The sequence below is a fragment of the Trichechus manatus genome, unplaced genomic scaffold, assembly GCF_000243295.1.
Source record: "Trichechus manatus latirostris isolate Lorelei unplaced genomic scaffold, TriManLat1.0 scaffold00133, whole genome shotgun sequence".
In the NCBI taxonomy this organism is placed as follows: Eukaryota; Metazoa; Chordata; class Mammalia; order Sirenia; family Trichechidae; genus Trichechus; species Trichechus manatus.
This window is the reverse complement of record NW_004444069.1, coordinates 1796831-1817803: the sequence shown is the minus strand read 5'-3', so window position 1 is coordinate 1817803 and position 20973 is coordinate 1796831. Positions and strand designations below refer to the sequence as shown.

The following is a 20973-nucleotide window of genomic DNA, read 5'->3' as shown; positions in this document are numbered from 1 at the left end:
CCAAGCCATGGTATTTTTAGTCGTCTCATATGCATGCGAAAGCTGGGCAGTGAATAAGGAATACCAAAGAAGAATTGACGCCTTTGAATTATGGTGTTGGCAAAGAATATTGAATATACCATGGACTGCCAGAAGAATGAACAAATCTGTCTTGGAAAAAGTACAGCCAGAATGTTCCTTAGAAGCAAGGATGGCAAGACTTCGTCTCCCATACTTTGGACATGTTATCAGGAGGAACCAGTTCCTGGAGAAGGACATCAAGCTTGGTAAAGTAGAGGGTCACTCAAAAGGAACACTCTCAACGAGATAGATTGACACAGTGGCTGCAACAGTGGGCTCAGACATAGCAATGAATGTGGGTATGGTGCAGGACCGGACAGTGTTTCTTTCTGTTTTCCGTGAGTTAAAACTGACTTGACGGCACCTAACAACAACAAACAGCCAAGAAGAACCTCATAATCATATCAATTGATGCATAAAAAGCATTTGACAAAATTCAACATCCATTAGGGCAAAAACTCAACAAACTAGGAGTAAGAGGGAACTTCTTCAACACAATCAAGGTTGTCTACAAAAACCCATTAGTTAACAGCGTACTTAATGGTGAAAGACTGAATGATTTTCCCCTAAGCCAAGGATGTCCACTCTCACCATTCAACATCGTATTCAACATTTATGGAAGTTGTAGCCAGGATAATAAGGCACGGGAACAAAATAAAAGACATACAGATTGGGAAGGAAGAAATTAAATTGCCCTATTCGCAGACAACATGGTTGTCTATGTAGATAATCCCAAGGAATCTATAAAGACAAAAACCTCCTAGAATGAATAAATGAGTTTAGTGAGATCACAGGATACAAGATCAACACAGAACAATTGATTGTATTTCTATACACTAGCAATGAACAATTGGAAAGCAAAGTTTAAACAACAATATTATTTCCAAAGGAAAATATGTACAGGATCTGTGTGCTGACAATTAGAAAACAGTTCCTTTCCTGGACATCATTATTCTCATTGTAGTTAATCTTTGGTGAAATCAAAGAAGTTCTGAATAAATGGAGAGACGTGTATTTTATGGACTGAAAGACTTACCATAGTCAAAATGTCATTTCTTTCCGAATTAATCTATATATAAACATAATTCCAATTTAAATCCCAGTGGGATTTTTATACATTTTTTGTAGATTTAGATAAGCTGATTCTAAAATTTATATGGAAAGGGGAAGGAACTAGAAGAGCCAAAAACAATTTTGAAAAAGAATAATGAATTGGAGGTAACATACTACACAAGTTTAAGACTTACTATAAAGCTATCATAGCCGATACAGAGTGATACTGGTGAAGGGATTGGCACATAGATTAATGGGACGGAATAGAGAGTCCAGAAATAAATCATACAAACATGGCAACTGATCTTTGAGAAAGTTGCAAAGGCAATTCAGTGGAGAAAGGATAGCCTTTTCAACAAATTGTGCTGAAACAATTGGAAACCCAAATTTAAAAAAAAAAAAAAAAAGAGCCTTGAGCTAAACTTTTTTTTTTTAATTGTACTTTAGGGGAAAGTTTACAGCTCAAGTTAGTTTCTCATACAAGATGTTATGCAGACATTGTTATGTGACCCTAGTTGCTATCCCTATAATGTGACAGCACACTCCTCCTTTCCACCCTGGATTTCCTGTGCCCATTCAACCAGCTCCTGTCCCTTTCTGCCTTCTCATCTCGCCTCCTGACAGGAGGTGCCCATTTAGTCTCATGTATCTACTTGAACTAAGAAGCACACTCTTCATGAGTATCGTTTTATGTCTTATAGTCCAGTCTAATCTTTGTCTGAACAGTTGGCTTCGGGAATGGTTTTAGTTCTGCGTTAACAGAGAGTCCAGGGGTCATATCTTCTGGGGTTCCTCCAGTCTCACTCAATCTGGTCTTTTTACTAGAATTTCAGTTCTGCACCCTACTTTTCTCCTGCTCCGTCAGGGACTCTCTGTTGTGTTTCCTGTCAGGGCGGTCATTGGTGGTAGCTGGGCACCATCCAGTTCTTCTGCCTTGACCTAAACTTTATACCATATACAGAAATTAACTCAAAATGAATAGATCTAAATACAAAACATAAAACTTGATAATGTTTAGAAGGAAACATAGGAGAAAAATCTTTGTAACCTAACCAGGGTTAAGCAAAGAATTTTTAGACATGACACCAAAAGCATGAATCATAAGAGGAAATGTTGATAAATTGGACTTCATCAAAATTAAACTTTTTTTTTTTTTTCCTAAGAGAGAGACTGTTAAGAGAATGAAAAGACAAGCTGTAGACTGGGAGAAATTATTTATAAATCACATATCTGACTCTGTTAGTTTCCTAAAACTGTCGTAACAGTACCACAAACTGGACAGCTTAAAACAATGGAAATGTATCAGTTCTGGAGGCTACAAGTCTGAAATCAAGGTGCCAACAGGGCCATGCTCTCTGTCAAGGCTCTAGGGGAGGAGTCCTTCCTTGCCTCTTTCTAGCTTCTGGTGGTTCTTGGCATTCCTTGGCTTGTAGATGCATCACTTCAGTCTCTGCCTCTGTCTTCATATGGTCATCCTCCCTCTGTGTCTGTCTGTGTCTCCTCCTCTTTTATAAGGACATCAGTCATACTGGATTATGGCCTGCCCTGCTCCAGTATGACCTTCTGTTAACTAACTACATTTGTAAAGACCCTATTTCCAATTAAGGTCACATGCACAGGTACTGGGTGCTAGGACACGAACATTTTTTTTTTTTTTTTGAGGGACACAAATCGTCTCACAACACTGGCAAAGGATTTCCCTCCAGAATATATAAAGAATTTTCAAAACTCATCTGTAAGAAAACCGATAACCCAGTTAAAAAATGGACAAGAGTCTTGAAGAGACACTTCATCAAAGGTGATGTATGGATTGCAGATAAGCACGTAAAAAGATTTTCAATATTATTAGCCATTAGGAAAATGCAAATTAAAAACCATGAGATACCACCACATACCTATTTGAATGACTAAAATAAAAAATAGTGTCAATAACCAAGTGCTGGCAAGGGTGTAGAGAAACTAGAACTCTCATACATTGCTGGTAGGAATGAAAAATGATAACTATCCCTCTGGAAAACAGTTTGGCAGTTTCTTATAAAGTTAAACATATACCTACCAGTCCTACTCCTGGGTACCATATTTTCCCAAATAACATGCCCACACATAAAACGTGCATGGCACACTTAGGAAAATAATGCATGAGGGGCTTTCACAGTTGGCCAAAAATGTGTAATGTGTATATTATTTGCATAAACATATGGTATTTACTCTAGAGAAAGGAAAACTTGTTCGCACAAAAATCTGCACACCACTATTTATAGCAGCTCTAGTTATAATGACAAGGCTCCTGGGTGGTACTAACTTAAAAGTTAGTGGTTGGAACCCACCCCACAGCACCGCAGAAGAAAGGCCTGGTGATCTGCTTCCATAAAGATTACAGCCAAGTTTCTTGGCTAGTTCTACTCTGTAACACATGGGGTTGCCCAAAGTCGGGATTGACTTGATGGCAATGTTTTTTAAAATTTATTTATTTATAATCACCCAAATTGAAAACAACCCAAATATTCTCAAATAGGTGAATGGATAAACAAACAATGATGCATCCATATAATAGAATACTACCCAACCATATAAAGGAATGAAGTGCTGATGTATGCAGCAACTTGATAAATCTCATTGGCATTGTGTTGAGGGAAGGAAGCCAGCTTCAAAAGTTACATAGGGTATGACTCCATTTATATGACATTCTCCAAAAGACAAAATGACAGTGATGGAGAACGGTCAGTCATTGACAGGAGTTAGGGTTGAGGGAGGGCATGATTATATAGAGGGCAGCCCAAGGCGATGTTTTAGGGTGACAGGGCTGTTCTGTATTCTCATTGTACTCCATGAATCGACAGTGTTAAAATGCATAGTCAAGTTTACATAGGTTAATTTATAAAAACCAACATTCAAACTGGAGACACACCATGATTTCTACTTATGGAAGGGTCATGCCATGGTAATATGACTTTCTGGGATTTTAATTTCACAGCAGATGGTTTTCTGCTCAGAAAATTACTTGATTATACTCTAAGAACATGTGACTTCAGAAGTCCTTGGTTTTCCATAGACCTTGTCTTAGGGCTGGGAGAATTGCTCCTGGTTGAGTTATACTGCTAGAAGAATGCTGATGAGGGAGTGTGCAGGCTCCTTCACTGAGCATCATTGTTCTTGGTATGGTTTACTGCAGGTGAAGCAGGTAGAGTCGGGGACAGTGCAATTCCAGTACTCGCTCAGCCCGGAAGAACATTTGGACACGTCTCTGGAGCGGGCCAGCAGCACCAAGGCAGAGCGGCGGCAGTCCTCCAAGAAGCCACCCACGTCGCCTTCAAGTAAGTGTTTGCAGAGAGCTCACTTCTCAAGCACACAGCATGACTTCCATCTGTTCCCGAGGAAGGATAGTCCAGTATAGTAATCATCAGACTTAGAGGATAATTGCTGCAGACTGCTGTAATTGGAATCAGTTAACTGAGTTTTTGCTTAATATTGAGATGTAGAACTGGCTGCAGGCAGCCAGGGCTGCCAGCAGAGTTCCAGCCCTTGCCGCATGGGTGGTGACATATTCCACATGCATGTAGGTGGTTAAAGAGCTGTTGCTGGTTATTAGTTTGGTATCTGGTTGGCTGACTGGGGCTCTGCTGTGGCCAGTACCTTGTGTTCAGTGTCTCTCAGTTCATACCAAAAAACCAAACCTGTTGTCAAGTCGATTCCAACTCGTAGCAACCATACAGGGCAGGGTAGGACTGTCCCATAGGGTTTCCAAGGCTGTAATCTTTATGGAAACAGACTGCCGCCTCTGCGTGGGGTGGGAGTTGGGAGGCATGACACTTGCCCCTGAGCACAAGTCCAAGGGGGCACCGGACGAGGCACGGAATGACATTCTGAGGCACCACAAATATGAAAGTCACCTGACTGAGGCAGCCAAACAAGAGGGGGGAGGGCGTTTCTGCTGACGGGTCGCTGCTATCAACATCTATTCATCTTGAAATTTGGGTGGGTGGGGGTGCAACTTAGAGATTGCTCTGGGCATTTGTTACCCTTGCTATGCCCTTGCTGCTGCATCTCTTCCCGTGGAGTGGTTGGTGGGTTCAAACTGCTGCCTTTCAGTTGGCAGCCTAGTGCTTAACCACTGTGCCACCAGGGCTCCTTAGTTTATACCCAAGGACTGCCAAAACTGGTGTCCTGGTTGAGAATTCCATCTACCAAGAAAGAGTGGAAGTTAAAAGGGAGTGTTTGAGAAGTTCACCCTGATTGAGCATTGAGCCTTTGGCTCTGTGCTTCTGGAGATTTAGCCAGCTGAAAGAATGTTCTAGAAGCCCTAGATCAGAGGTGGTTCCTCTCTTCTGTCTCCAGATTCCAGACATAAAGGTAGGGAATGAAGCGACATGCAAGCCCGCTGAGAGGAGCTTAGCATTCATCCATCCTCCTGATAGCTTTCTTCTACGGGATAATATGCAGGTTTCCAGGAAGGGCTCTTCTTTCTTTCTTTTTGCCAGTTTTTCTTGCTGGGGTTCCTGAGTGCTGGTATAAAGGCATTAGTGATTCTGTAATTTGGGAATGGTTTTTTCTGAGTTGAGATTCATTTATGGAAACTGTTCTTGTCAAATTTAATTTTCCCAAGGGGTGGGAGCAGAACACTTGTTTCTGGGACCTGGAACTTAATGTGCTGGCCTTTATCTTCATGATCATCCAGGACTGTCTGATGTATCTAAGACTATTCAGGCAGCAAGATTTAATAGTTGACCACTCTGCAAGAAACCATATCACTAAGCATTTTCCTTCTTTTCAGAAAGACAGTCCATTTGATGGTTTTGTTCTTTCAATTTTTGAATATTGTACTTACCCGATTGTTGAGAGTTGCTGATTAACACCAATGTGTACATTTAATAGTCACATCTTCTATAAGTGGTATTGAAATGTACAGCACCCCTTGTACTTGAGATACCGCCAGAATATCTGCTAGAATCCCTCGCAGTGGTGGGTGGTAGACTGCGTTTTCTGTCAGAGTCAGTTTAGAATAAATTTCCAAATGTTTTTGATAACGTTGAAAGTGTTGGAGACATAGAATACATAGTTTAAAAATACTAAGCAAAGGGTCAGATTTATTTCTAACCCATCCCCTGCTTTAAATCTATTATCTTCTCTGACATATATTCACAGTTACATTTTAAAAATAAAAGGAATTTTTGAGACATCCTTTTTTCCTACACAGAAATGTTTGGATGAGAATTTACCAAGTATTTCAATTATGAACTAGTTATGTTTGAAGGACTTACATTTAAATTAATTATAAACTATGATGTGAGGGTCCAGTTATTTGATTTTTTTTTGCCTGGATCGATTGTGGATGTTGTCTGTGGCCTTTTGGCTTTACTTTCCCAGTTGTTCTGACTGTTTTCATGAGGTCATTTGAAGATTTTAAAACTTGTCTGCTGCTACCTACATTTCCTCAGAATTGTTCTTTAACTGGTTTCATGCTTGGGGTTCATTGAGCTTCTTGAATGTCTGTCTAGCTTTATAGTTTTCATCACATTTGGAAAATTGTTGGCTGTTATTTCTTCAAATATTTTTTTCTGTCTTGGTCTCCCTTTTGCTTTGAGGGTCCCAATTACACATATATTAGACAGCTAGAAGTTGTCCCACAGCTCAGTGATGTCCTGTTCATTTTTTTTTTAAAGTGTTTTTTCTCTCTGTGTTTCATTTTAGATAGTTCTATTGCTGTGGCTTCAAGTTCACTAACCTTTTTTTTCTGCAATGACTAATATTCTTTTAATCCCATCCAGTATATTTTTCATCTCAAATATGGTAGTTTTCATCTCTACAAGTTTATTTGGGTATTTAAAAAAAATCTTCTGTTTCTACTTAACATATTCCATCTTTCCTCTAGTTTTTTGAACATATGAAATGTAGTTATATCTGTTTTAATATTCTTGTCTGCTAATTCTAACATCTTTGTCAGTTCTAGATTAGTTTCAGTTAATCGATTTTTCTCCTTATTTGGGTTGTATTTTTCTGCTCCTTTGCATGCGTAATGATTTTTGAGCGGTGCCAGACATTGTAAATTTTATCTTGTTGGGTGCTGGATATTTTTGTAATTGATAAATATTCTTGAGCCTTGGAAACAGTTTGATACTTTTTGTCTTGCTTTTAAGATTTGTTAGGTGGGACAAGATCAGCATTTAGTCTAGCTTTAATTATTCCTCACTAAGGTGACAGGACCCTTCTGAGTAGTATGCCAAGTGCCTTGTGAATTATGAGGTTTACCAGTCTGGCTGATGGGAACAGGGCACCATTTCTGGCCCTGTGTGAACACTGGGTACTGCTGCCTCTAACCCTTTCAGGTGTTTTTTTTCACCTGGCCTTAGAGTAGTTTTCTGATCATTGTTGTTGTTGTTAGGTGCCATTGAGTCGGTTCCGACTCATAGCAACCCTATGTACAACAGAATGAAACACTGCCCAGTCCTGTGCCATCTTCACAGTCGTTATGTTTGAGCCCATTGTTGCAGCCACTGTGTCAATCTATCTTGTTGAGGGTCTTCCTCTTTTTTGCTGACCTTCTACTTTACCAAGCATCATGTCTTTATCCAAGGACCGGTCCTTCCTGACATAACGTGCAAAGTACATGACATCCTTGGTTCTCATAAGCATTCCGGCTGTACTTCTTCCAAGACAGATTTGTTCATTCTTTTGGCAGTCCCTGGTATATTCAACATTCTTCGCCAACACCACAATTCAAAGACATCAATTCTTCTTCCTTGTTCCTTATTCATTGACCAGCTTTCACATATATATGAGGCAATTGAAAACACCATGGCTTGGGTCAGGTGCATCTTAGTCCTTAAAGTGACACCTTTGCTTTTTAACACTTTAAAGAGATCTTTTGCAGGACATTTGCCCAATGCAGTGCGTGGTTTGATTTCTTGACTGCTGCTTCCATGGCCATTGATTTGAATCCGAGTAAAATGAAATCCTTTACAACTTTAATATTTTCTCCATTTGTCATGATGTTGCTTATTGGTCCAGTTGTGAGGTTATTAACTGATTGTTACTTTCTGGTCATTACTGATCAGTTCTGATCATTACTCTGCTTAATTCTAGAGGGGGATTCTCAGCGAATGTTCAGAGCTCTCAGCTCATTCTGTCTAGTACTCTGTCCTGAAAACTGTAGCTTTCTTGGACTCCCTGGACTCTCAGCTCTGTCTTTGCAAATTAGGGAGCCCACTGTGCACTGTCTGGGCTCTCCCTCCCTGCGCCATGACCTTGAGACTCACTCAACGTGGTCAGCTGGGGCAATCACAGGGCTGTCCTCTTTTTTTTTCCCCTGTCTCTCAGGATCACTGTCCTTTATTGCCTGAAGTCTGGTATCTTGAAAACTGTGGTTTTATATATTTTGTCCATTTTTAAAATTTGTTTCAAATAGGATGGTAAATCTGGTCACTGTTTCTTCATTTTGGCAAGTAGTGGAAGTCTTCAATTACTTTTAATAGGCTTACAGGCTTTTGAGGAGCCCTGGCGGCGCAGGGGTTAAGAGCTTGGTTGCTAACCAAAAGGTCAGCAGTTCGAATCCACCAAACACTCCTTGGAAATCCTGTGGGGCAGTTCTGTTCTGTCCTGTAGGGTTGTTATGAGTTGGAATCAACTCGATGGCAGTGGGTTTGGTTTTGGTATAGGCTTTTGAAATCATACACTGCCAGGAATGACAGTCCAGTGGTTTTGAAACTTTTCCTAGCTGTCACTTTGTGCTGTTGTGATTCAGTAACCATGTCATGTGTTTTCATGATTTTGAAGTTGTCAGCTCACACTCTGCTCTCTGCCTGGAATGTTCTCTGATTGGAATGGTTCCCCCTGTGCACTGCATTTATTTTCTTTTAATACATATTTAAATTAAAGAACTATATAATCAAGAATAGCTAAGGCAATTTTGAATAAGAAGGTAGGATTCATTTTTCTTGATATGCGGACTTTCCATAAAGTTATAGTAACTAGAACAGAGTGGCACTGGTACAGAGATAGATAAATAGATAAGGGACAAAATAAAATACCACATTTGTTAATACATGATAAATTACAGATAAGAAGTGTGTTAGTTTCCTGTTGCTGCTTTAACAAATTACCACAGACTTAGTAGCTTAAAACAGCACAGATCTGTTATCTCACACTTCTGGAGGTCAGAAGTCCAGAATGGGTCTCACTGAGCTAGAATAAAGTGTTCCTTCTGGATGCTCCAGGAGAAAATCCATTTTATTGCATTTTCCAGCTTCCAGAGGCTGCCTCATTACTTGGCACCTACTCTATCGTTAAAGCCAGCAGGATAGCGTTGTCAAATTTCTCTTTGACTCTGAACCTCCTGCCTCCCTCTTTCATTTATAAAGACCCTTGTGATTGTATTGGACCCACCCAGAAATCCCAGAGAATCTCTCCCTCTCAAGATCAGCTGATTAGCAGCCGTAATTCCATCTGTAACCTTAATTTTGTTTGCAATGTAACAACATCTTTACAGTTCTGGGGGTTAGGATGTGGACATTTTTGTGAGACCATTATTCTGCCTACCACAGAGAGTAAGGATGGACCAATTAATAAACAATGCTGGGATGATTGGCTGTCCATATGGAAAAAGAAAAACAAAACAAAAACAACAGATCCTAACTTCACATATATGCAAAAATAAATTCCAGATGAGCTAAAGACCCAAGTATGAAAAGCAAAACTTTAGAAATTTTAGAGTTAGATGATTAGAAAGAAGAAAGATTATAGAAAGAGCTCCTCCAAATCAATAATAGCTAAACAACAGAAAAAAAAAAAATGGGCAAAGGATATGAAGGGTAAATTCACAGAGAAGAAACCAAGAATAACCAATAAAGGTATGAAAAAGTGCTCAGTTTCACTAGTAATCAGAGAAGTGCAGAATAAAATGAGAAATCATTTCATCCCCATTATATTGGAAAAAATTATCTGTGATAGCATGAATATTAATGAAGATGTGGGGAAACAGGAACTCTTGCCACCGCTAGGAGGGTGATATGTGCAGGAACTTGGAAGAACATTTTTTGTAATATTTAGTTAATACCCCACAATCTAGAAATGCCTGTTGCAGAGAACACCTAGCTTATATTCATGACATCACTGCTTTTAATAGTTAAAATGTGGAAATAACCTATCTGTTCCTCAGTTGGGGAATGGATACATGAACTGATTTATTTGGACAGTGGGATGCTATATGTTGTTGTGGTTGTTACATTTGTTGGGTGCAAGCAGCTGCCCGTGACACTGTCCAGGAGAGTAGGTTCTCTGGCCATAGAAAGTTCAATGTTGGCTACGCTTCCACTGTTCACATTAGGGGCCTTCACCTCCATTCTGGGAGAACTTAAGACATTGTTGACTCGGATAGTGTTTGTTCAGACATACCTCCTTTCCTCCCTGCCTGCCTCATCCATTCAGCAAATACAGTGAAACCTGTGAGAGCTGTAACTCAGTGGGACTGCCTTGTTTTTCCGGGTCTTGGAAGTTTTCTGCCTTTTACAGGGTGCAGTCTTACACTTTTCTATCACTCGTTTTACTGGATTTGAGTTTTCCTCCTCTGACAGGTTTCCACCTTATACAGGTTCCTTACACAGATTTTTGACAAGCTGTTAAATTTCTTTTTAGATTCTTGGTCTGTTTAAGTTTTCCACCTCATCTTGTGTCAACTTTTGGAATATACATTCTCTAGAAAAATGGTTCATTTCATTTAGTTTTCAAAGGTATCGGGATAAAGTTATGCCTAATTAAAGCATTCTAATTTGTATTTTTGATGAGATTCCTTTTTCCATTCCTGATATTTTCTTGGATCTCTCCTTTTCTTGCCCAGGCTTATCAAAGATTTGTACATTTCATTAGTCTCTTCAAAGAACCAGTTTTTGGTTTTACTTATTGGTTCTCTTGTATTATGTTTTTAAGTTTCTAATTAGTTAGACAATTTAAGTTTATCTTTATTAATTCTATCCTCTTTTTTCTTTTTTTTTAGCTGAATGCTTAACTTATTTTCCACTTATCTTGTTTAATAATAAAAACTTTGGAGTTTATGCAATTTTCTTTTAAGTACAGCTTTGATTGTATTTCATAGTTTTTGACCTGTATTGTTCTTATTTCCTAAGTTGTTTATTTCAATTTTTATTTCCTTTTAAACTAAGTTTTTTAAACATTCCCACATTAAAAGATATTTATATGTATATATTAAAAATTTCTTGCCCTTTCATGTGGAAAAATTCTACTCATCTTTTAAAACCCAGCTCAGATAACATGTCACCAGCAGAGCTTTCTCTTCAGTGTCCTCACAGCCATTTTAGATACTGTTGTTTATTTTATATTAATGTCTGTGGTCTGCGTTTCTTCCTTTCCCCACTACTTTTGGAATATATCAGTCAGGTTTGCCATGGTAACAAATTATCCCCAAATCTCAGTGGCTTAAAACAAAAAGATTTCTCTCTCACTCTTGCCGTGTGTCCATCGTGGATTGATGGGGGCTCTGCTCATCATCTTCATTCAGGGACCTCAGTTAATGGAGCAGCTGCCATCTTCAATGTTGCTGGCTACTGCTCCAGAAAGAAAGGGAGACCTCTAGAGGATCTTGTACCACCAGTTTTAAATGCGTTGGCCTGGAAATGACACACGTCACTTCTCGCAGCTCATGGACTATAACTAGCCACGTGGCCTCACTCCATCACAGGGGGCTGAGAATGTTGTCCTAATTTGGGCTTGGAAGGTGAAGAGATGCAGATATTTGGTTGGGATATTTGATTTGTTCAACACTAAAGACTATTGTAGGAGCATCTCATGAGCAGGGACTGTTTTATTTATATTGCCCAATGGTGTCCTGGCTCATAACAAAGCATTTTGTACATGTTTGTAGAGTAATGAATTAATCAGGACTCTAATATACAAGGAATAGAACCCCAACTCAAATTAGCTAGGACAAAAAAGGGAATCAATTGGCTCATGTGACAGAAAGGTCAGAGGTAGAGCTGATGTTAGGCCTGGCTGGGTCCTAGCACTTGAATGATGTCATTAAGACTTGATGTGTCTGTCTGTCTCTCGCCACCATCCCCATCCCCTCACCTTTCAGCTCTAGTTTTGTCCATGTTGGCTTACCTTCTAGGTAGGGTTTTTCTATGTGGTGACTCCAGGAATTCCAGGGTTACGCTTGGGCTTAGGAATCCCAGTAGAATGAACTTCTTTTTACCCAGTTGTTCCAGTAAAATTCCTGAGAGGAAATCCCACCCATCTGCCCTTACCCCAACTCTGAGGGGCTTAGGGGGCAAGGCAGTCGGTCCTGGGCCACATATCTACTCTTGGAGTGGGGGTTATGTTGACCCCACCCAGACCATATGGTTAAGGGTTGGGAGGGTGATTCCTCAAAGAAAAACCCTCGGTGCTGCTCTCATAAGAGAGTATAGGTTCACAGTAAGCAAAACTGCATGGATCGAGGGGCCTGATCTCTTGATTCCAAATTCCCATTCTTCGCTGACTTTCTGCTACTTCTACTGCATGGTTGCATTCCAGCTCTGACCAGTGTTTCCTGCATTTTGAGCAGTGGATGCATAGACAGTAGTACCTCCTGCCATGTGGGAGGAATACAAAGACAAGTGAGAAACGGGCCTATTCTCAAGAAGCCCACCATCTAGATGGGGCTGGGCACAGAGGAGAGACAACAGTGTGAGGCCAGACACACTTGGGGCCCTAGGGGTGCTGTGGGCAGTGAGTGCTGTCGAGGTTTGGAGTGGAAGGGACTCTCTCAGGGAAGTGGCTCACTTTGGGGTTCTAAGACTGACGCAGTTGCCCACTGAGAGAAGCATCTTTCAGGATGATGGCCGACATCCCATTAGCTTCTCATGTACACTGAGAGTAGTTTGACTCCCTAAGACTCAGAGCTGTTGGGTACACACAGTTTTAGTTCTTTACCAAGAGATTTATCGTTCCATCCCTGCCAGAGAGGAGTGTATACTTTGGTTGCTGGAGGGTCAGGAATTGAACTATTGTGCAGACGTGCTCTAGCAACATAATGCATTTCTCAGTTCCTATCCGGGGACCAGCAGACCTGCATGGATGGAGCCTGATTTCATTTGCTTTGTTTAATATGGATTTATCGCTGCTCTCACGTCATGTTAGTATAATCGCTGTCAGTCCAGGTTCCAAGCACTTGAAGACATTGCCTCCCAAGACCCAATATGAGAGACTTGTAAATATCACTAGTGTTTAACTTATGATGGAAACTTCTCATGCTCCACTATTTTACCAACTTATATGGGTCCTCTGGAAGTCTTAATGATATGTGGCTGTCACTTTAAGTGAGGTCTTTTGGCTTTCGGTTATGAATAATCCTTTTTATTTTTTCTATAAAATTACAAGGCACCCAAGGCCCACTCATCATCCACTGTGAGCGAGTGCGCACGGGGCCACTAGAGGGCGCTCAGTCTTTATTCTTTGTGACTTGGAATTTCCCTGACCCATATTTCGCTTTTGAATACTCTGCTGTTGTCGGAATTTTAGTTTGTTTGCTTAATAGATTTGAAAACAGCCATGTAGCAGAGGTCATTGAAAATATGCAACCGTGGTGTTTCTCAGAATATGTTGAGTTCTATTCTTGACATTGTTGTGACCTGCCGTGCTATTGACGTCTGTAGCATCCTCTCTGACAGGCAGCTCCCTTGCCGTGAGTCGGTGTAATTCAGTAAATTATGCAGCAGTAGGGCAGGGTTTTAAGAGAGCCTGGGTGATGCAAGTGGTTTGCACCCAGCTACTAACCTAAAGGTTGGTGGTTCGAACCCCCCTAGCAGTGCTGAGGAAGACAGGCCTGGTGATCTGTTTCTGTACATTTTACGGCCAAGAAAACTCCATAGATCAGTTCTACTCTGTAACACATGGGGTTGCCATGAGTCAGAATTGACTCAACAGCAACTAACAACAACAAGAGGGAAGAGTTTAAAGCCATCGAGCAGCTTTTTGGTCATCCTTTGTGGAAGCTGGTGTGCAGACTGTTGAGTAATTTAAGGTGTGTCTTGCTGGAGAACGTTCGTGAGCAAGTGGTTCAGAGCAAAGGCCTAGGCGAAGGAGGTCACACTTATCAGACCGACCCTGATGGTGACCCTGGGTACGTCCCTGGACTGCCTACTCCTTGTGGTCTTGGTCACCCCAGGTTGGGCCTCCAGGCCCCATCGGTCATTGAGTTCTACTTTGATCTCTTAGATTCTGCTGATTTCCCCTGTTCCTGTGATCAAAGTCCTGGGGAGAATGACCTTTTAAACCCAAATAATTAGGAATACAGGCCTTTCCAACCAATTTGCTTTGTGGCTTTCTGGTGTCGAGCATCACTCAGTACGGATTAATCTAAGGTCTGATGATAGGAAGCTGTGTTTTACGGTATCCTTTAGATCGCAGTGACTGCGTCTTTCACCATGAGAGCCCCTTCCTTTCGTCACCAGCTGTTTACTTCTCTAACGTTGCCAGACTCCACCTCAGCTCTGGTCCAAGCCTGGGCCTTCCCCTGCCTTCGGCCTCAGCTGCAGTGAGTTGCTAAGCAACTGCCTTCTGTGCAGACTGTCTGGCTTCTCCTTCAGGACCTTTCCTCTCCCATCGAAGAACTGACCCTTTAGTTAAACACAGGCGGTTTGTTCCACTGGGCAGTCAGTGCAGCAGACTGAACGTTACCCTCAGTGAATAACCCTCTTTGTGCTCCCGCTTGCTGGTTATCCTCTCTGTCTACAAACAGTGACATTGAGTCGCGGGCGTTTGAGCAAAAGCATTCTCAGGAAATAACGTGCGTTTTGTGATCCAGGGCTGCAGTGCTGCCTTCTACACAGACCCACTCCTGCCCAGGAAGGTGGCTGTGCCGTGGGGCCCCCACCCACGTTTACTGATGTGTCGCCACGCCTCTGACCTCTCTGCTCAATCTTTAATTTTTTTTATACCTTTCTGTGGCCCGAGTGCAGCGCAGGCATATGGTAAGAAGATATTTGTTGGATAAGTCTGTCAGGGAGCCTAGGAAAGTAAAGGTAGTAGCAACACTATGCTTCTGTTCCCCTTGTTTTGCATTTCCACTTTTCTGTGAGGGATAGCGTGCGCACAGAGAGTGCACAACTTGGGGAGGTGAGTGGCCCCTCAGTGGAACCCCAGGTCAGGAGGTCTACACTCAGTATCAGCACCCTGAGCCCCTAGTGGCCCCAGTACTTTTGTACTTGGCCGGCAGGTGCCACCAGGACTGTGAGATTAACAGCTGGTGTGGGGCACTAGAGGACGCCGCCGGCCTCCCCGTGGTGTGGGTGGTGGGCGATAGCTTCGTGCGCTCAGGCTGTGATCCCTGTGGGTGGCTGATGGAGAAGCAATGCTTGGAGCCCCCTCCTTTGGGAGGACCAGGTGCCCAAGGGTTTGGGGGACCTGGGCTGTCTGCCGATCGCCCTCTCCACTTGTGGCTGTGGTATCAATATCGTCACCCTTCTGATGAACTATTTCCCCCCTTTCCCTTCTCTACCTGACATGTGTAATTGTAGGGCCTCCCTGGGGTGGAGGAGGAGCCCCGTGTGTGTCCTGGGGGTCTTGTGCCCACTCTGACCATGCTTGAGCGGTGTTTTGTCTGCAGTGTAGTGTTTGCCGTTCAACTCACCAGAAGTGCTGTCTGAAAAAACACTGACGTGAAAAGCATTCCCTCTTCCCTGGAGTTTGGACTGTGGAGGCAGGATGAGGAAGGCCAGGTTCAGGGCAGAGTGGGGAGCCCTGGCCGTGCTCTCTGAGGCCTGTGCTGTAGTCCAGTACACAAGCTAAACTGACAGCAAAGTGGAGAAGACAGTTGAGGTTTTGTTGGCAGCAGTTCCAATGAGTGGAGAGACTGCTTGGGGAGTAATAGAGCATCAAGGAAAATTAATCTCTGGACAAGTAGAGAAGCCTGCTACAGCTGGGGATCTAAGTTTTTCTTTGTTTCCAACAAAGTGTGGACCCTTTCTGGATCCCCGTTGGCTTTGGTGTTGGAGGAAACCCTGCTTTAGTGCCTCCCCATCGTCTCTGCCAGCAGCTCCGTGCACTTGAGGTTGTGCCGGCCACTTGGTTCCTCGGAACCCAACCCCGAGAGGTGTCCAGGGCCCTGTGCCTGCTTAGAGCTGCCCTGGCAGAGCGGTTTCTCTGACAGTTGTGGTGGTTCCCTGGGGAAGATGCCCAGCCTTTGGCCAGGTGGGCTGTGAGCAGAGGGGTACACTGTTTGGGAGAAGCACCTGGAGTGACCAGCTGCTTGCAGCTTGTTTCTCGGTTCTGTGCTGATTGGGGTCATGTGTGCAGCCCAGAGCAGTGTCAGACTCTGGCAGTGACATGAAGACATGCCTTAATATGATCATTAAATTAAAAAAAATGTTTTTAATTCTACAGTTAACACATGATTGCATATTTTCTAACGTGTATGAAGGATAAAGTTATAGTGGCCTTTTATTATTCCATACCCATTGCCGTCGAGTTGATACCGACTCATAGCGACCCTATAGGACAGAGTAGAACTGAGCCATAGGGTTTCCAAGGCTGTAAATCTTTATGGAGGCAGACTGCCACATCTTTCTCCAGTTGAGCAGCTCTGGTGGGTTGGAACTGCTGGCCTTTTGGTTAGCAGCTGAGTGCTTAACCATTGCACCACCAATAGACAGGCCTTAGAGGGAAAGGCTGTGCTTCCTGGGCAGTTATGGGGCTGTGGGTGACAGAAGAGCCCAGGCGTGGGGTGAGCCTGGCTGGGGCATAGGCTGCAAGTTTCTCACTTTGCCCAGTGGTGTCGGCCCGAGGCACAGAGCCCTGGATCCGCCAACTCGGTCCTCTCAGGCAGGGAATGTGGAGCTGACAAGAAGGCGGAAAAGCCATGGGTGAGCATGTTAGAGAACCTCTAGTCCCGATGAATCTCATATCTCATTAAACCCACACTTACTACAAGCATGAGCTCACAGGGGTGATGAGGTGATGCAGTGGAGAAGGACACGTATCCCACAGTGCAGCCATCCTTCCTCACAGATATAGCACAAGTCCCGTTCACTAAAAGCAGGTGCTTAGGGAAGCTGCCATGTATCTAAATTTATGCTGGCCACGGTTCAGTGGTAGAATTCTCACCTTCCATGCGGGAGACCCAGGTTCTATTCTTGGCTAGTGAACCTCATGTGCAGCCACCACCTGTCTGCCAGTGAAGGCTTGTGGGTTGCTGTGATGCTGAACAGGTTTCAGCGGGGCTTCTAGACTAAGATAGACTAGGAAGAGAGGCTTGGTGATGTGCTTCCAAAAATAAGCTAGTGAAAGCCTTATAAATCACAACAATTCAATCTCGTTGTGCATGGGGTTGCCATGAGTCAAAGGCCAACTTGATGGCAGCTACCAGCCAACCAAGGGTCTTACAGCCACAGCTCAGTGTGTGATTGCGCTGGTGCTTCTCTTGCTCCGAGCCTCAGTTACAGATGAGGTGAAAAGCTGACAAAGACTTGGCTGGGTGGGGGATGGGCCTGCCTAGCCCCCTGAACCCCCATTCCTGTGCTTCCTCACAGGCCCTCCAGCACCACCACCCTCGAGACTTGCTGCCACCCAGGATTCGCCCGTGGGACCAGGGGTGAGTCCTGGCTACCAGGCTACGTCCCGTGCATAAGGAGAAAAAGCTTATTTCAGAATCCAGAAAAAAATGATTTAAAAGTTCTGAGTGTGAGAAAAATCATTCTACATCTTTAAAAACAGCTGGTCTCCTGTGGGCTTTCATGGGGCTGGGGAGGGGTTCTGCCCAGGCAGAGGGGCCCATCACAGGGGGATGTCTCCAGTCCTCACCTGCCCTGGCAGTTCCCCAGTGTCTCCCAACGTGCCGACTGCAGCACCAGGCTGTCGGGGGCGGGGGGGGGGGCTCCCCGCTGACTGCTAATGATCCCCGACTTCTCACCTGAGGATGTTCCAACCCTTTAAAAAATGATGTGTTCTTCCTGGTTATGTCCTGTCGTTGGGACTCTGTCAGGACTGAACAGCCCCTCTCCCAGTCACTGCCAGGAGTGGGGGGCACTCAAGGACCAGGGTCCAGAGCAGCCTGGGAGCTGCCAGCCTTCTCGGGGCACCAGCTGGGCCCCACAGGCCAAGCAGTGGGTCCTGGTGGGGATGGGACACAGCTAAATGAGACGTGAATGCTGGTGGCAGTGTTCCAGACAGCACATGTCTGGATGCTAGAAGCTTCTGTGGGGAACACAGGCTCCTTCTTGCTTGCCTCTTGGCTGGTGCCGTGGGGGCGTGTTCACGCTTGGCCACCCTCTAGGACCTTGAACCGCCTGGAGTGCTCACTGGTGGTCCCAGGCCGGCTTCCACCGTGTGGTTGAACATGCTCAGAGGTGACTTTCTGGGAAGGTTGAATAATCCCGTATCAAATGCCATCCCCAGGAAGCAGCTTTAATGTGTACCATGCAGCTTGGATGCAGGTTCAGAAATGAAGATTGTGTTTGCCTCCCGGCCCTCCTGCTGGCCCATCCAGCATCCTCATGTAGTGGTTTCCGTGTTCCCCCTGAGTGTCTAGAGACCACAGCGTGGCGCTGTCCACTTCCAAAGGCAGGGCAGGCTCCTGCCACCTTGGGGGGCCTGAGGAGAGCTCAACAGGAAAAGATCTCCTGTCCACCCATCCCAGGGCGGCCAGCAGGGCCCCAGTGCCTCCTGCCATGCTTGTTGTCCTTCCTTGTGCCTGCCCCTCCTTGGGCCCGCTGTCACTGTTGACAGCGAGCATCCAGAGTAGCTATGCACATTGGAGACAGAGTCCAGGCTTAGAGACACCTGTCTTCAGTGGAGTGTGGATCCTCCTGATCTCCTTGTCAGCCTTTTGTAGCAGCGTTACCTTCCTGAATACTCACAGCATTTGTGGGAGGCTTACCGTGTGCTCGGTATTGTGCCAGCCCTTCCCAGGAATGAGCTTACTTAATTCACCCAGTAATCCTGTGATTTAGGTGCTATTATTATTCCCATTTTACAGGTGGTTAAGCCAAACCAAACCCAACCCACTGCCATCGAGTAGATTGCGACTCATAACGACCCTATAGGACAGAGTAGAACTGCCCCATAGGGTTTCCAAGGAGCGGTTGGTGGATTTGAACTGCCGACCTTTTGGTTAACAGCAGAGCTCTTCACCACTGTGCCACCAGGGTTCCAAGACAGAGGCAAAAAACGGTTAGATGATTTGCCCAAGGTCACACGATATTTAAGTGGCAGACAGGAAATTCCATCTCCAGTTGTGTGTGACCAGAGCCCTCGTCAGCTGCCACTGTAGTCTTTGCCTTATTATGGAGGCTTCCTGCACAGGAACACAGGTGTTGGAGTTGGAAGGGGTCTTGGAGATGTTCTAGTCCCAAAGAGTTTCAGAGACAGTGCATGCCTGTAGCCCTTGAGTGGAGGGAACCTGGGTTTTCTGACCCTTTCTCTTTTTCTACTATCTTTTCCTCGTTAATCACATTTTTATTCAAATATTACAATTTGGGAAAAATTACAAAATCATGTCTCCCTGTAATTAAAATGAAGAAATTTAAAACCATTTCCAAGTTCCAGGGCAGTCACTGGTCAGGAGACTTGGTGGAAGTCCCCCTCTCTCAGTGTCTGTTTCCCGAGTCCTCTGTTCCGAGTGTCCTCGGCCAGTGTGTGTGGGAGGGACACTGTGAAGGGACAGGAGGGCATCTCACGTTCTCACCTGACCTTTCTTCCATTCCAGTTGTCCATTTCCCAGCTGGCAGCGTCCCCACAGTCCCTGGCCCAGCACCGGTCATCCAGGCCCTCTCCCGTCCTAGCCCAGGCGGTAAGTGCCCCCCATGCCTCCCATTTCCAACTTCTGTTATGAGGATGGCTCCATACTACTGCCTTGTGCTGAAATATTTTGTTTTGTGAATTCTGCTTGTCCTCGTTAGTTGACGGAGACGTCATTGGGCTTGCTGTGATGGGGGTTACAGGGACTTTGTGGGTGAATGCTGTACTCTCAGCTTCAGGCCGTGCTTAACCACCGTGGTGTCTTTGAGGAGGGAGACCAAGGGGGAATTTGGCCCTCGAAGCTGTTCCTGCCACAGGCTCGACTCAGGTTTTTGCTCTCCTTGATAAGACAAAGTTAAACTGCCCTTAGAATCTCAGCGCACGAAAGGAAAAGAACGATGTGCTGGAGATATAAATAGACGGACATAGGCCTCAGCCCCCAGGCACGCTGTCCTTGCCGGCACAGCAGCTCAAGGAGAGTTAGCAAAACCCACCCTCCTGGGTTCAGATGGATTGAATGGCTAAAATAGGCCTGTGCTTCCACTGACCCTGGGGATTCACAAGGAGTTTTGTCTCAAAAACCTGCAAACTGCAGTCTTTCACTGGAAGCATGTTGAAGAAAAATAGCTCCAGTTAACCACTCATTTGGGAACACTGATAATGTTATGACATGCCTTATTCTAGAACATGCTAGGGCTCATGTATTTATGAAGAGCTTGCGTATCTATTATTGGCACCTGAGACCTGTGTTGGGTTTCCATCTGGCCGTGTGGTGTTACTTTTGAATTAAAACAGAAAGCCTGGGACTCAGGCTTGAAAGAGAACATTCTGGACACCTGGCTCCCAAATATGCTCTTCATCTAGACATAAGTCTTGTGCTTTGGAGGGACGTGGAAGGTGGAACACAAGTGAATGACTAGAATACTCAGGTGATGTGGGGACAAGATAAACTGCTGTGCACACCAGCAGGGGCTTGGCACCACAGGTCACCTCTGAGTGTTGAAGGACGTGTGTCATCTTTCTGTTCTGTGACACATGGCTTTGTGTTATTTTAGCATCTCAGGTATCAGATATCTGCCATGGAACTGACCTGTTCATAAAATCGATGAGTCCATCCCCATTGTGTTTAGACTCAGTTTA

At 44.2% G+C, this 20973-nt stretch overlaps 1 protein-coding gene across 1 annotated transcript in view; it reads left to right on the top strand.

Moving 5' to 3' along the window:
• The window catches only part of NPHP4 (nephrocystin 4), a 115709-nt gene that overhangs the window by 50426 nt on the left and 44310 nt on the right, over positions 1–20973 (top strand). Inside the window, 3 exon segments of the mRNA XM_004385101.1 lie at positions 4286–4427; positions 17628–17689; positions 19802–19882. Coding sequence (XP_004385158.1) covers positions 4286–4427; positions 17628–17689; positions 19802–19882 — 285 coding nt within the window.